The sequence below is a fragment of the Theropithecus gelada genome, chromosome 2 (genome assembly GCF_003255815.1).
Source record: "Theropithecus gelada isolate Dixy chromosome 2, Tgel_1.0, whole genome shotgun sequence".
Lineage (NCBI taxonomy): Eukaryota > Metazoa > Chordata > Mammalia > Primates > Cercopithecidae > Theropithecus > Theropithecus gelada.
The window spans coordinates 25626734-25644525 of record NC_037669.1 but is presented as its reverse complement, the minus strand read 5'-3'; the positions used below and the strand labels follow the sequence as shown (position 1 = coordinate 25644525).

Genomic DNA, 17792 nt, shown 5'->3' with positions numbered 1-17792 from the left:
AGGAAAAATGTGAGAAGCAGAATTAGGATAAAAAGAAGAAATTGGATTAGAATGAGGATGAACAGGTGAAGATTGTGTGCTAAGAAAAAAACGGGCCCCAGTTTTCTGGCTTCATGTAAAAATACAGAGTATTTTTTAAAAAGTTTTAATGAAGAAGCCTACATAAAAAATATATATTCAGTGTTTAACTGAAGTATTTCCTATTGTGAAAGTGTAATGTTTACACAGCCAAATATACTGCACTAACTTTTCAAATAGGAGTTAGTTCAATTTAATTCCTTAGACATAAGATTAAAATGCAGCTAACATTTATACCATCATTTATTGTTTTCAAAGCAGTTTTAATATATGTCTTATTTATAATCATACTACCTTGAATATCAATGGCACTAGTTGTTAGAAAAACAAATAGGTTATTTAATGCTAATCTATCTTTTTGTTAGTCTCTCCAAGTGTAGACAGATGTACATTCTTATAATGGGATGATAAACAATATAATGAATCGAGTCTGAACTTTAGCAACTTGAGCATGGGTCCAGGCTCAACCACTCTGTATCTGGAATTGTGAAAAAGTTATTTGCATTGAGTCTTCCTCTTTAAAATAGACATCACACCTCTCCTATCAGATAAATTCAATGAAACATTATTTAAAACATGCGCCAATACAGTATCTGTCTCATAATAGGCACTTAGTATATAATGGCATATGTGATGTTTAAAAATATGATGTGGAATATATTATACATTCTAATAACATGTCTAATATGTTTAATCCAAATACTGTTGAAAAGTTATGCAATTTTGCCCTTCTGAATGATTTAAATATTTCAGAATAATCCTTTTATCAATGGTATAACCAGTCTATGTGTCAATTAATGTTTTCCAATTTTACATATTATGGAAAGGAGCATTCTTTAGAGGAACTTAGGGAAGTATGTAGACTGGGGCAAGGACTCAGATCTAGTTTGATACCCAACTTATCTACTTCGAAGCCAAGTGCATTTGGGAATTATGAAGTTCCTCTAAACCTCAGATTTTCAGCTGTTAAATGAGGGGGATATTTAGTACTGTTTACAACTGTTAACTGTTAACCATTAATGTATGCATGACCCTAGCACATAGTATGGGCTCAATAAATGTTAATTTCCTTCTCTTATGTACACAGCTGGCTTTACCTTATTTTGGAGGGAATACGTTTTCTGAAAGTTCAGGCCTGGGTAATTCCAAATGATAATCTGAATAGAACGTTATTGGCAGAAGTGAACAAATATGAAAATGTTCTCTTAATTAAGGTCCTAGGACAGTTACCTGGGACATCCAAGAGTAAGTATGATCCTATCATTGAAGACAGATGCATTATAGAATCAATCACTGGTGAAATCTGGGGACTAGCTGAGGTAGCCCACCTGACCTAGTAGGAAAGCATGGGGAATTTTATTTTTCTGCATTCCTTCTCTGGAAAGATGGAGAGTCACAGTGAGTTTTTCACTATTTGATAAAGACCATCACTTTCCACACATGAACATTCTACTTTAGACAAGAGTCAGACAGCTGTGAGAGACCTGTGAAGACATATTTCAGTTTTATTATCTTTTAGGCATAGACGGGTATGTTAATCCATTTCCACATACAATTCCTATTATCACATACAGGGAGTGAACCTTGAACCTGCAAGACCTGTTTCCTGTTGCCAAAGAATTTAATGGGAGAGCCGAAACCTCAGAAGGTGAGGATTTGGAATTCTTTTTCTTCTCAGCATCTCCGTGCACGTGGCGGCCATTAAACGTGTAAGCTTTCCTCTTTATCCAGGCACTGATTCGATGGTAACAATGCTGACTCTTTTTTCCCCGGCAAACTTTCTGCTTTAGGTCCAGAGCTCTGAGTTTCTCATGTTCTGCTCTGGAGGTTCTGACAGCTGTGTTTGGACTTAATGAACCATTGCAAGTGGAAACCAAGAAATAATTGTAGCATAACCCTCTCTTTCTATTGTCATGTTGCTTCTTTCTGCAAATATATCTTAGAAGTTAGACTTTAAACCTTTGATCTCCCGCACCAAAAGAAAAAATAATATTTATATGGAAGTAATTTTATTTTAGTGTTTGTGATTTATTGTGGAGAGCAGGTGTTTAAAAATTTTAGAATTTCTTTAACAAAATTCTAAAGAGAAAATAAAAAAGAAATCACAGTATTTACAGAGATAACAGAATGGCTTAGCCATGCAAAACAAATAACTTTGGTTTTTCCCCTTTTACTTTGGTTTAAATATTGACCAAGATTTAATTTTTTTTCCTGCCAAATAAAACTTCAATAAAAGTTTAGAGGCAAAATAACATATTTTCTTTTTTTTCCATAATATTTTATACAGCATTGAGTCTAAGAATATTTTATGCATTTAATCCATACCAATGCACTACAGGAAGCTTTTATTAAACGGAGTCACTATTGCCCAGACAGTAAATGGTTTACAAATGTACAATAACATATGTTTCTAAAGAATGCAGAAGTGGCAAAATATTATTCCTATTCTCATCTGACTTTAATTTTCAATTTATGTTCATTGCCTTCATAATTTTTTATTTCATGAGTCTAAGAAACAAACACCAGTTTTCCTTTTCCTTTCAAATAACATAGCTCTATACCTAGAAATCTGATGTTCATTGATCTTCCCTTTAAAGTTGTGTAAATCCTGGGAAAGAAATGGCTGTGCAGTGTTTTCCCAGAAACCAGGCTTCTGCTTGAAAGAGCAAAGTTTAAAAGTCTAGTCACAAGTAGCCCATATCCAGTCTACTTCAAAAAGTTTCCATTTATACTACCACCCCAAAAATTTCCTCGAGCATAAAACATGTTTATAAAGTTACAAATTGGAACGTAACTAAAGATACATAGACATTTTATTATTACACTTTCATGTACTGCTTGATAAATTATGTATCAGTTAAAAACACTAAATTATCTGCAGGTGCATTCAATATTTGTAGGGTAGTTAACAAAAACACACACGAAAAAAATATATATTCTATATTCTGTGGAAAATAACACAGCTTTGATAATGACCACCATTAAAAACTCCAATTCTGATTGATATCTTTTTAAACATGAAGTAGGTATAATTTTAAGGCAGTGGATAACCCAAAGGATTTAACACCAATTTGTAATTACAGCGATTTACTTTGTGATCTATGAAAATGGGAATGTTGACCATGATTTTTCCAAAGTGTCTCTCACACATGCTTGTGTTTTTTCTTTTGACAGAAAATAATTTATTAGCAGGTGTCTGTAGAGGTAAGTGCTACCAAATTCTGTTTTATGTCTTTTTTAGAATAGGTAAAATTGTCAGTTTGGGAGTACTGTTATGTATGTGTGTCTATATGCATCTGTGATTTACTTCTGAGAGTCTGCTGGTGGCACATCAAAGAGTCGGCTCTTATGGTGTCTATCACTCTGACTCTTGGCCTCCCCTCCCTTGTGATAAAAATCACAGTTTTTGATTAGGGCAATGTGAGTGTCCCCAGTCTTCACAAGCTGCCACCTTTGGGTTTTAGGTGCTTGTGAGAAAGTTTGGGGCATTACTGATAGCAATCAGAATCAGAAATGTACCTGCTCAGATTATCCATATAAACAATTGAAATAAAAACATTACATTGTACATCAGATTAACAGCAACTCCCAGAACAAAGCTTACAGTGTATAAAAATAGCTACGTAAAAAATTTACATAAAAGGCAAACCAAAAAGAAATCCTCAGTGCAGACATTTACGGAAAAAAAATTGAACCAAACACAACATATGACCTATTATCATGGCTGCCAAAACTTGGTCTTACTGTTTGTAATTAAATTTCCTTGTTTTACTTGAGATAATTCTCTAAAAACCTGTGACAGCTTGGTAGAATGAACTGCTTAATACTTGAACCATGAATTGCTGTCAATGTCTTTATTTATGTCTTAAATACAATCCACGTTCATGCTTCAATTGGTCTATATGATTTTTATCTCTGAAATGAAAAAAAAGCATACTTTAGATAAGCTGCCATAGCAGTAATTTTTTTTTTTTAACATCAACAGACACTTTGTACTAAAAGTAATTTAGTGAATTACTTTACAGGAGGGCCTTTTATAAAACTCCATTGTCCCCCAGCCCATCTATAATCTCAGGCATAGCTGCATCCATTCTACAAATAATTTTTGGAATTATTCAGAGTGTTCTTTTTTTTTTTTTTTTTGTAAAATTAATACTAATGCAAGCTTTTTCAAGAAAATATTTCATTGCATTTCTCTTTAGGTTAAAAATATACTCATTCCTTCAAATCACACTATTTCGTGGGATGTGCCTTCAAGTACAGGTTTTCATTGAGAAGTTACTCTATACAATTTTGAAGAAAACAGTAGTTAAAATCTATGTTTACAAAGGACTGGGGAAAAGAACCCTAGAGAAGTGGAAAAAGCAAGCAAACAAAAGAAGTCATGTGGGAATGCTGCATACTTGACCTCCAATGAAAGGCAAGATAGAGAAGCAATCCAGTTCTGATTTCTTTCACCCCATCAGTTTAAAGACCTGGCTTTCAGGTTTTAAAAAAACAAATCTTATGTCAATTATTCTATTGTTCTCCCCTGTGTGCATCCTTTTAAATTCAGTACTTTCCCACACCCCATTCTTACTATGGGATTAACTTGGATGACCCACTCAAATTGTGACTTGTGGTTTATTTATAATGAACCGGAGGTTTACTGTGGCGGTCGGGGCTTTTCATATCATATTGGTAAGCTATAGTAGCAATTATTCTAAAAGACACATTAAATAGTTAGTGCAAATGGCTCTCCTATTTGGTTGGTTTAAGGGAACACAAATAAAAAGAAAAACCTCAAATTGCAGGTGGCAATGCTATGGAAACATACTCCTTTTTGAGACTGTCTTAAAAATCACACACAGCTATTTTATATGTTAAATATATATAACATATGTAACAGACATATGCCTCTACATATGTGCATATAGACACATGGATACATATATACACATATACATACATATACTACCTATAAAAGCATATGTGTATATGTATACACACATGCACAAGTTTGTTAGACTTTTCATTAAAATGATTTGGGATATTGGCTGTATAAATACACTCACGCTTTTATTAAATCCCTAGATTAAATTTTTTTTTTAATTTTTATATTTTGAGACAGAATCTCATTCTGTCACCCAGACTGGAGTGCATCGGCGCCATCTCGGCTCACTGCAACCCCCACCTCCTGGGTTCAAGTGATTCCCCTGCCTCAGCCACCTGAGTAGCTGGGATTATAGGTGCTTGCCACCAGGACTGGCTCATTTTTGTATTTTTAGTAGAGACACAGGTTTTCACACATTGGCCAGGCTGGTCTCGAACTCCTTGTCTCCAGTGATCCACCTGCCTCAGCCTCCCAGTGTTGGGATTACAGGCATGAGCCACCGCACCCAGCCTAATATTTTTGTATTTTAAAATTATTTTCATAATCATTTATTTAAAGTAAATTTAAGGTATTAGAATCTGTTCTTATTGAACCCAAATACTAATTCAAAAAATAAAGCTTCTTTGCACTTAAAGTTTTTGCATTAAAATATAAAATGCTAATTGAATGTTAACATCTCATAGTTGGTTTTTATTATTCAGAGGATAATGATTATTTTGAGGAGGGAGGTGGGGAGACAGGTAAGTTTCTATTCTTCCAAAAACATTTTCTGAATCACAAAAGTTTCCTTTTGAAAAACTCTGTTTCTGTTTTGAGAGGATGTGGAGAAATAGGAACGCTTTTGCACTGTTGGTGGGAGTGTAAATTAGTTCAACCATTGTGGAAGACAGTGTGGCAATTCCTCAAGGATCTAGAACCAGAAATACCATTTGACCCAGCAATCCCATTACTGAGTATACACCAAAAGGATTATAAACCATTCTACTAGAAAGACACATGCGTATGTATGTTTATTGCAGCACTGTTCACAATAGCAAAGACTTGGAACCAACCCAAATGTCCATCAATGATAGACTGGATAAAGAAAATGTTGCACATATACACCACGGAATACTATGCAGCTGTAAAAAAGGGTGAGTTCATGTCCATTGCAGGGACACGGATGAAGCTGGAAGCCATAATTCTCAGGAAACTAACACAGTAACAGAAAACCAGACACTGCATGTTCTCACTCACAAGTGGGAGTTGAACAATGAGAACACATGGACACAGAGAGGGGAACACCACACACTGGGGCCTATTGGGAGGTGGGAGGTTAGGGGAGGGATAGCATTAGGAGAAATACCTAATGTAGATGATGGATTGATAGCAAACCACCATGGCACGTGTATACCTATGTAATCTGCACATTCTGCACATGTATCCCAGAACTTAAAGTATAATAAAAAGAAAAAAAAAATCCTCTCTTCTTGTTTTGGAAGCTGTAATTATGAAGCATCTTAACGTAAAGGCTTTCATCTTTAAGGATGTTTCCTACTTGCTAGGGAATTATTTCTATGAAACTCATACAGACTACTCACCTGGACAACTAGGACAGTTTCTCTCTTAGGCTTCAGTTTTGTGATTGTTTTCTTCTAACTTTTTGTTTTCTTCCATATTACCGAGGTCCTTGTTTACATGTTTTGATGCAGTCCTGTAAGAGAAATAAACTTCAACACATTGACACATACATGTTCAACTTTTATATTTAATTTTAAGATTTGAATTAATGTGTCTTTGAAAAGCAAATGTTTCACAGCAAACCACTAGGCAAAAATTTCATCTGTGAGCCTTGACTGATAACAGAGCACATTCTGCTGAAATAAGTTTGGTGATAGGTTTGCAGTAAATGTATGCTTAAAGAAAAAAAATAAATTATTTTGAACACAGACTATACAACACTTTGTTGCATCATGTTTTTAGGTAGGTTATTTTTCTCTCCACTTTCTGGGAAGTAACTCATTTGATAGTGTAAATTTTCTTTCTAAGTGAATTTTCTGCAAAAAAATTTCTTAGGACATTTCATGAAGGTCTTTTCCCTTTTGGTGTTCCCTATCATGTATCCCAGTTGAACCAAAGCCCTATGTCTATTTTTATAGATTCTGTTTTACTGAATACATCAGCAACAAGATTATTGAGAACAAGTTTATGATAGAACATTGACAACAGAAGCTACAGCAACTCTAACATGGCTAGTTCTCAAATTATGGTCCCAGACCAGCAGTGTCAGCATCCCCTGTGAACTTGTGAGAAATGCAAATTCTTGGGCCCTACACCAGAACTACAGAAACAGAAACAGAAACTGTGGGGATGGGACCTGCAATCTCTGTTAACTCCTCAGATGATTCCACTGCCTGCCACAGTTTGAAAACCAATGCCTTAGCAGCTACTATGATTACCCATGCCTAGACTCTATTCGTTAAGACATGAAATCAGGTTTTCTTAATTACACAATTAAGGTTTTGTGGTTAACTAGGAAAAATCAGAGCAAATGGTAGCTGTATGTCCAAGAGTCCGTCCTTCCTTCCTTCCTTCCTTCCTTCCTTCCTTCCTTCCTTCCTTCCTTCCTTCTTTCCTTCCTTCCTTCCCTCCTTCCCTCCCTTCCTTCCTTTCTTCCCAGAATCCAGAATAAGAGACAATTGCAGATCATTATAAGTCCTTGCAGGGCTTACACTGCCCAAAGGCTACTACAACTTGAATTCTCACATAATAGTTTTACCTGCTATTGTAATTTGTACAAAAATGGAATCATCTCACATGCATTCGTTTGTGTTTGCCTTTTATTTAAACTCAACCTTAAGTTTGTGACATACATGTATAATGGTGCATATGATTATAGATTGTTCATTCTCATTGGTCTATAGGATGTCATAGGGTGAATAAACCATAATGTATTTATTTATTTTACTGGTGATTGCTATTGTTGCTCTTTCTTTCTTCTGGAATTTCAATTTTATACATAACTTATACATTGTGTGTGTTTCCACATGTTTCTTATGCTCTTGTTGGTCTTGGTTGTTCTTTTTCCTCTCTGTGCTTCGATCTGGGTGTCTTCTATTGATATGTTTTCCAGTTTCCTTCTCCTGTGCTCTGCTGTGGCCCATTTGTGTTAAATTCATCCACTGAAAAGTTAGTGCTTAATATTATGTCTTTCGGTTCCAAAACATCAATTTGATCCCTTAAAATCAAATTGACATTTTGGAACTGAAAGATTTAATTCTTTTTATCTTTTCAATTATTGCATTTCAATTCTCTATTCCTTTTATTTCTTTTGAGTATCTTTTCTTACACATTTTCTTATATGTTATTTGTAGTTATTTTCATTGCCTTATCTATTAACTACAATATTCAAATAATTCAGTTGTTTGCTTATCTTATTTACTTTTTCTCTTGATTATTGATTGTATTTTCCTGACTCTTTGCATATCTTGTCCTTTTATATTTCACTGACTCGATCAACAAAAGAACTGTAGAGACTCTATAGAACGCTATTTTCTACCAGATATGGCTCCCTCTTTCCTTTGTCAGGCTGAGGGGCTGATTATCACAATTCTGTCAGGTATTGACCTACGTTGGAGCCCCACTGTAATTTTAGTAAAATTTGGTCTACCTTTGGCTTGCTCCTATTCCTAAGGCATGGTTCTTTCAGGCTTCTAATTGACATCCTAGAAAGTATCCGTTTCTTTAGCTCTAAAAATGCAGAGAAATCCAGCTTTTCCCTTCAAGCTCTTAGTTCAGTTTTCCATCCATCTGCCCCATGAAACACTGAGATGTGAGAAATCTTGTTTCCTTGACTTGAACATAAGATCTTTGAGAATAACAGCCTTGTTTTATTTATATTTTATCCATAACACATAGGACCATGACTAGAACATGGTAGGCATCCAACAGATCGTTATTCTATTAAGTTGAACTGACGTGATCATAAAATGTCTATTTCCTTCTACTATTCCTTAATATATTAGTGCTCACCAATATGAAGTCCATACATACCCAGCTGCTTTTTTTATAAGTAGGTGGACAGAATACTACATTGAAATGACAGAACTTGAGTAATTGTTAATCCAACCTTTCCAGATAGTTCTGTATACAATTATATGCATAAACATGTCTTTGATTATTCTAATAGCTACCAACTCTATATTCTAATAACTATAATTTCTATAAATCAGTAAGAATTGTGGCAATTTTAAAAAGCCACATAATCCCCAAAATCTCTTCTCTCCTTTTTTTTCTTCCCCTTGTCTTCTCTCACCCCTCTAAATTTTTTCTCTATTCCATTCCTTCTTTCTTTTTCTACTTCTCCATTTGCTTTCTCTTTTTGTCTGTTTTCTTTTAAACTCATTTCATTAACTTTCACTCCTTTCATCTAAAGTAAGAATTGTAACTTGTTTGGAGCAAGTAGACAGTGATAGATAAAAAAGTCAACATTCAGTAAGTAAATCCTAAAAAATAAAATAAAATAAATCAACAATGTAATACATGAGGACAGTGACTACTATAATATAATATAAATTGCATATAATTAATATAATATAAATTGCAATTTTAATTTGTTTCAACTTGCCTTGACTTGTATGGTAAGAATAAAGCCATATTCTCATTAAGTGTGCAAATGATTTCATAACCTTGAAATAAAGCATGGACTACAAAGAGTTATGTTTTGAGTAATACTGAAAAAAAAAAAACCCCAAATTGTACTTTGTTAACTCTTATATTTATAACAATTATAAACCCTCAGAAAAGTACAGAATGAACTATTTTACTGTATTTGAGTGACAAAAATAAGGTAGAAATTGAAAGAAAATTTTACATGACTTTTCCTCTGAGGGCACTTCTCAGCTTGGGAGGTATGGACTAAGTAGAACAAAAACTGGAAATCAAGCGGGAAAAATCTTAGAAAGCAGACAGCCACAGGGTGGCAAGAATTCCAAATTTGTGTACATACTATGATAAGCTCCTTGGATGACCCTGTGAATAGCATATGTGGGAGAAATTTCAAAGAGCTTAGAGGGAAGCAATGCCAGAAGGCTTAGAAACCTGATAGATCTTTAGGCACTACCCGCACAGTTTGGAGTTGAACTTCACCAAGCCAGAAGTGGTTAGTAAACACATCAGTCTTTGTACTGAAACTCTAGAAAAACCAAGAAAGACTATGTGTCAAAACTACACACAGGCTGGGCTCAGTTGCTTACACCTGTAATCCCAGCACTTTGGGAGGCCAAAGTGGGTGGATCACTTGAGGTCAGGAGTTCAAGACCAGCCTGGCCAACATGGAAAAACTCCGTCTCTACTAAAAATACAAAAATTAGCCAGGCATGGTAGTGTGTGCCTGTAATCCCAGCTACTTGGGAGGCTGAAGCGGGAGAATCACTTGAACCCAGGAGGGGGAGGTTGACATGAGCCAAGATAGCACACCTTGCACTCCAGCCTAGGTGACACAACAAGACTCCATCTCAAAAAAACAAAACAAACAAACAAAAAGAACTAGACACTAGATGTTCATCCTAAGACAGACATGGAATACAAACTGTAAAATTAACCATCACAAGGGCAACGTGACAGTAGAAAGCAATTAGCCAGTAACCTAATTGTCTGCTAGGAAAAACAACTCATATCCTTTAGAAAAATATAACAGAAATTATAATCTAAAACATATCACCCACAAAATCCATTATATAATAAAGTTTCAATACATATACAGAATAGAAAAATGTAACACAAAGTCCAGAGAATGTCCTTAGGTGATGCAGATTTACAGATTTTGGAATCAGCAGGCAAGAATTTTAAGTCAATTATTATAATACCCACTCAATGGCTTAAAGGAAAAGATGCTAACAATGAGAGAGCAGATGGAAATATCAGCAGCAAAAAATGTGAACAAAAATAATTATATGACTGAAAACTAGAATATCGATATTGAATGATTCCCTAAATGCACTTAACATCAGATTGGAAGTGGCACAAGAAAGCATTAGTGAACCTAAGGAAAAAAATGTAAGTTATAGGTTCTAGAAAACAGAGAGAAAGAAAACAGTAAAAAAGTGAGGAGATGGAGTCCGGGGCAGTGGTAAAAAAGGAAAAGTGAGCAGATCTTCAGTGGCCTGTGAGATGACAGTGAGCAGGCTAACATATGCTGACATGTGTGGATTTGAAGTCAAATAGAAGAGAAAGAGAATGAGGCAAAAATATATTTGAAGAAAAAATGAGAAAATTTCCGAGATTTGATGAAGTCCATTAACTTGAAGATCCAAAATGCTCAGAAGTCTGGAAGGAGGAAATGCAAAAAGAAAAACACATTCAAGTAAACCATAGACATACTAACCAAAAGCAAATATAAAAAGAAATATTTGAAAGTGCCACAGAAAAATTTTTCAGGAGAACAATAACATAAGTAACAGGTGATGTCTCATCAGAAAAAAATGCACACCAGAGATAATTAAACATCTTTAAAATGTTGAAAGGAAAAGTTTTCAACCCAAAATTTTACATCAGTGAAAAGATCCTTCACTTAAAGGGAAAAGAAAGACATATTAAATTAAATGGAAATAAAGTAGAAAAAAATATCACCATCAGACCTTTCCTAAAGGAAGCACTAAAGGAAGTTCTTTGAAGGGAAATAACACCAGATGGGAACTCAGATATATGAGAAAGAATAAAATGATATATATTGTAGATATGTAAAATATTTTAAAAGACAACTAACAGTTTAATATATATGCTTTATATGCATATATATGTAAAACATAGTTGATCTTTATAATATATGCAGACAAAATAGATATGACAATAATAGCAACAAAGATAGAGGAAGTTAAAAGGGATTATGCTTCAAAAATCTTAGATTTTTAACATGAGTAGACTGTTTTGAGTTCTTATTGTAATCCTTATAGCAAGCACAATAAACAAACACAAAGAGGTATAGTTAAAAGGCCAGTAGAGGTATTAAAATGTAATACTAAAACTTAATTGAGTAATTCAAAAGAAGGAAGGATGGAAGGACAGAAGATACCTAGAAAACAGATCGGGAGGTGGTCTTACATGTAACTGATAATTAAATATAACTTGGTCAACTCTTCCAGTTAAAAGGCAAAGATTGTCAAACTGTACAAAGTAAGCAAGACTCTACAAAATGCTCTACACCAGAGGTTAGCAAACTTTTTCTTAAAGGTTTAGACTTGTAAATACTTTAAGCTTGCAGGACATGTGACTTTTCTTCCAACTGTTTTTAATTCTGCCATTATAGCATGAAAATAAAACATGCTATATATAAAGAAATGGGCATAATTGTGTTGTAGTAGAACTTTATTTATAAAATTAACCAACAGCCCGAGGTCAGAGTTTGCTCTCTTACTCTACATGAAAGATGAATTTTAAATATAAAGAGATAATTGAAAATAAAAAGAAAAAGATATATATGTAAATACTACATATATACATGCCGTGTGGCTATATTAACATCAAACAATGTAAAATTCATGGCAAGGCATATCACCAGAGATAATGAGAGATATTTCATAATTACAAAAGCTTTCATATATAAGGAAGTTATAACAATTGTAAGTATATGTACCTAATAAAAGTATAAAGTAAAAACTGACATAACTGAAGGGAGAAGTAAATAAATATGCAATCTTTAGTGAATAATTTGATATCACTTTCTCAATAATTGATAAGACGATTACACCAACATTTAATATGTATGATCCTGATGAAGTAAATAGTTCAGTTGTCCCTGGTATCTGCAGGGTACTGGTTCCAGGACCCCTCTTGAATACTAAAATCCACAGATGTTCCAGTTGCTTCTCTGGGCTAGCTCTATTGTCATAAACATGTATTTTTAAGAAAAAGGATAAAAGAACAAGTATTTTCTGTCATTGGACAACAGGTAGCAAAGTACTGTGATCTGTGTGATTTCTAAGAGAAAAGCCACAAGCTGCACTCGATGACAATCCAGGCTTTGTGCCTGGCAGTATTTTCTGGTGGTGCCAAAAATGAGGACCCAAGCAGAAAACAGAGTTTTCACTGAGTTGAGGAGGTAGAAATCACACTTGGCTGGAAGGAGATGATGAACATTGCAGGAAAGAGGTAGAGTTATGCAAAGAAAACAGCATGAGAAATTTACATAAGCATTCCTTTGATTCTTTCTCCAAGTACTAATTTGGATACATCCATCCTAATCTAGTTTAAATCAAGCTCCAAAAAAGTTCAGCTGATCCATAAGTAACTTGGCTAGCTGCCAAACAAAATTCAAAACAATATAGCATCTAGATTTCCAACATCCAAACAAAAATTACTAGATATACAAAGAAATAGAGCAATGTGACCTATAATTAGGAGAAAAAAAGTTAATAAAACCCTACAAATAATTGAATTAGTAGTCAAGGATTAGAAAATAGGAATTACCGAAGATTATAAGAATTTAAAGGAAAACATTAGTATAATAAATTAAAAATAAAGTTGAATATTTAGAACTGAGAAACACAGATCAGAAATGGTAATTTCATGTATGGGGTTACTGGAAGATCAGATATTGCAACTCAAATAAAATCAGTGACAATTAAGTTACAGACATATAAATTATGCAATATGAATCTTTTTTTTTTTTTTTTTTTTTTTGAGACTGAGTCTGGCTCTGTCGCCCAGGCTGGAGTGCAGTGGCCGGATCTCAGCTCACTGCAAGCTCCGCCTCCCGGGTTTACGCCATTCTCCTGCCTCAGCCTCTGGAGTAGCTGGGACCACAGGCGCCCGCCACCTCGCCCGGCTAGTTTTTTGTATTTTTTAGTAGAGATGGGGTTTCACCGTGTTAGCCAGGATGGTCTCGATCTCCTGACCTTGTGATCCGCCCGTCTCAGCCTCCCAAAGTGCTGGGATTACAGGCTTGAGCCACCGCGCCCGGCTGAATCTTTTCAAAAAAAGTAAACGCATTAAAAATTGAGACAGAGATCTGTGGGACAATTTCAAGAAGTCTAATGTATGTATACCAGGAGTCTTATGAAGCAAGAAGGAGGGTAAACAGATATAAAAAAATTGCTGAAAATTTTTCCACATTTTCAAAAGCAGTGAAAAATAATATCCAATTACTTCTTTTTTCTCCAGAAATGGGATCTTGCTCTGTTGCCCAGCCGGGAGTTCAGTGGTACAATTACAGCTAACTGTAGCCTTGGACTCCTGGACTCAAGTGATCCTCCCACCTTAGCCTCTATTTTATTTTTTTTTTTTCTTTCCAGACAAAGTCTTGCTCTGTTGCCCAGGCTGGAGTGCAGTGGTGTAATCTCAGCTCACTGCAACCTCTGTCCCCCAGGTTCAAGTGATTCCCATGTCTCAGCCTCCTGCATAGCTGGCACAAGAGTGTGGAACTAAGCCTGGCTAATTTTTGTATTTTTAGTAGGGACAAGGTTTTGCCATGTTGGCCAGGCTGGTTTGAAACTCCTGGGATCAAGCAATTTGCCTGCCTCGGCCACCCAAATTGGTGGGATTACAAGTGTGAGCCACCCACACGGCTGATCTCCTTGTGTAGTTAGGACTACAGGTGTGCATTACCACATCTGGCCAAAATCCAACTACTCCTCATTAAAAACAATACAATCCAGAAGGCAATGGCACATCTTTAAGGTGCTCAATATTCTAAGAAGTATCAACCTAGGACTCTGTACCCATGAAAACATCAAACAAAATTAAAAATGAAATAAGAACATTATCATAAAAATGAAAACTCAGAGAATTTACTGGCGGTAGACATGCCTCCCAGTAATGTCAAAGGAGGTTTTTCAGAATGAAAGTGATAGACAAAGGCTCAGATCCACTAAAAATAAGTAGAGTGCTGGAAGGAGTAAATAAGTAAATACAAAAGAAAGTTTTCTCATAACTTTTAATTTTCAAAACAGATAATAGACCGCAGAGCATAAAATAATGACAGTGTGTTGTGAGGCTTAGTACTTAGAAGTAAGATAAATAACAACAATGGCACAAAATACATGAAGGGGAAATGGAAGTGTATGCTTGTTACCTTCTTATATAACATGTGAAGTGATTTTGTATAATTTAAAATTCACAAGGAAAAACTGCATGCTAGGCCAAAAAATAAATCTCAATGTACTTTGAAAGACTAAAAGATTATGTAGTAGGTTGTGTTGACAAAAAAGAATTAGATGAGAAATATTTGGAATTTAGTACAGGTCTAGTCACTTAACTTCAAGGAAGAAACCACAGAGAAACATTAACTGAATGAATAAGAAAACACAACATACCGATGTTTGTGGAATACAGGTGACAGTGCTGAGAGGAATTTATAATTTCAATGCTTGTCTTATAAAAGAAGAAAAGCTAATACTAAGAATCAAAATTTTTATTTCAAGAAATTAGAGAAAAGGGAGAAAGTGGAAATCTAAATAAGAAAAAAGTAGTAATTATAAGAGCAAAATAAAAAATAAGCAATAGAGATAAAAAACAAAGCAAAAAGTTATTTGAGGTCATTATGAAAATTGATAACACCCTATAAAGACTAAGAAAGATAAAAGAAAAATAGTTAGCAATATCAGATAACAAAAAAGTGTTACCACTATAGAACCTATAGGCATAAAAGAGATAAAAAAATCTACTTTTTTTTTTTTTTGCAAAAATGTCAATAATTTAAATGAATTGGATAAATTATTGAGCAACCTGCCAAAACTTATTCAAAAAGAAGCAACCCTATATCTATAAATTGAAATTTGGCCAGGTGCGGTGACTCGCTTATAATCCCAGCACTTTAGGAGGCCGAGGAGGGCAGATAACTTGAGGTCGGGAGTTCAAGACCAGCCTGACCAACATGGAGAAATCCCATCTCTACTGAAAATACAAAAATTAGCTAGGCGTGGTGGCACATGCCTGTAATCCCAGCTGCTTGGGAGGCTACGGCAGGATAATCATTTGAAACCAGGAGGCAGAGGTTGCAGTGAACTGAGATCGTGACATTGCACTCCAGCCTGGGCAACAAGAGTGAAACTCTGTCTTAAACAGGAAAAAAAAATAAAAAAATAAAAAAAAATTACGTTTTGTTTTGAAGCGAGTTCGCATGAAGAAAACTCAAAGTCCACTTAGTTTCATTATTGAATTCTATCAAACATTTAATGAATTAACAAACTTGGAAAAAGAAGAGGATGGGGCTCCTTTATCGATCCATTTTATAAGATCCACATTACTCTAGTACCAAAACTTGATGGGAATGTTATAAGAAAATTACAGACCAATATTCCTCATGAACATAGACAAAAGAATTGTTAATAAAATGTTAATAAATAGTATCCATCAATATATAAAAATTATGATACGTCATAATAGACTGAGATGTATTTCAAGAATGCAAGACTGGCTTACCATTCGACAATCAATGAATGTAATTTACCATATTAACAGAGTAAATAATATGACTATTTTAATAGATATAGAAGAATATTTGAGAAAATTCAATGATTTGTGATAAAAACTACTGGTAATCTAGGAATAGTGAAAAAGTTATTCAACCTGATAAAGGATATTTTGCAGTGAAGAATTTGGCTTCATCCAAAGAGAGATCTGACCTTTGTTTTCAGTTGCTGGGAGCCAACATCTAAACAGTTAGAATTTTATGAGTTATATAGGCTTTCTTATCTATGTTGCTCCCTTAAATTATACCTGATAGCTTATGCTAATGAGATGTCTCAGGGCAGGGCCTTCTACACTAATCAGTCTTAGGGTGGGGTATAATGACACCAGAAAGGCCAATCATAGTTTAATGAGGGAACTTTGAGCTATGTGATATCACACTGACCTCAGGAAGAGACAGGCTGGAGGTTAAGTTCAACCAATTAATCATGCCTGTGTAATAAAGTCTAATGAAAACTCTGGACGCTAAAGTTTGGGTGAGCCTTTCAGGTTGGCCATACTCCATGCTTTCGTTACACGTCGATGCTGGTAGAATAATGTATCCCTGAGGACAATGGAAACTTCACATTTGGAATCTCTTAGACTCTGTCCTATTTATTCTTCCCTTGGCTGATTTTTAATGTAACATTTTCTTGTAATAAATATAACCAGGAATATAAACATTTTAGTAAGTTCTGTGAATCTTTCTAGTCAATTATCAAACCTGAGGACTGTTTTGGGAAACACCAAAACTTGCATTTGGTGTCAGAAATAAGGGTGATATTGTGTGTACTCTTCCCTCTTACTTTGTGGTTGGACCCTAACTCCTTGCAAGTGGAGTCAGAATTCTTGGGCAGACTAGGTAATCTGGAGAACTATACCCTTAACTCTGCAGTTTGACTAACTCTGGGTAGGGATATACAGCTAGCATCATACATAAAGGTAACTATTGAGCAATTTCCCCTCTAAGATTGGAAACATGCAAAGACGTCAGTTCTGAACATTTCTATTCAGGCTTGTATTGGAGCTGCCTATGAGTGCAAAAAAGCGAGCAAAATAGATAAATGGTATATAGAATAGATGGGAAGGAGTAAAGTTATCCCCATTTGCAGATGCAATCATTGTTTACATGGGAATCCACAAAACAACTAATATAACTACCAACAAGGTAATTTAGTAAGATGGTAGTATACATTTCAACACAAAAAATTAATCACATTTTCACATACTAGTAGGAAAACTGGAAACATTACAAAATTAATTGCATTTATAATAGCTGCAAAAAGCATAAACATATAGGAATAAACTTTTAAGGACATATCAAGTATCTACATTTAAAATTTGAAATATTACTAAGAAAAAATTGAAAAGAACCAAGTAAATGAAGAGATATATGATCACGGATTTGACGACCAAA

The 17792-nt window shown here is 34.7% G+C and overlaps 1 protein-coding gene across 2 annotated transcripts in view; it reads right to left on the bottom strand.

Annotated features, from left to right (window-relative positions):
- Window positions 1–1559: 1559 nt before the first annotated feature.
- The window catches only part of ALCAM (activated leukocyte cell adhesion molecule), a 211354-nt gene continuing 195121 nt past the window's right edge, over window positions 1560–17792 (bottom strand). For both annotated transcript variants that reach the window (XM_025375048.1, XM_025375049.1), the window contains 2 exons: window positions 6532–6644; window positions 1560–3993 (listed from right to left, as the gene is read on the bottom strand). In XM_025375048.1, coding sequence (XP_025230833.1) covers window positions 6557–6644 — 88 coding nt within the window. In that variant the 3' untranslated portion in view covers window positions 1560–3993; window positions 6532–6556. The remainder of the gene's footprint in view (window positions 3994–6531; window positions 6645–17792) is intronic.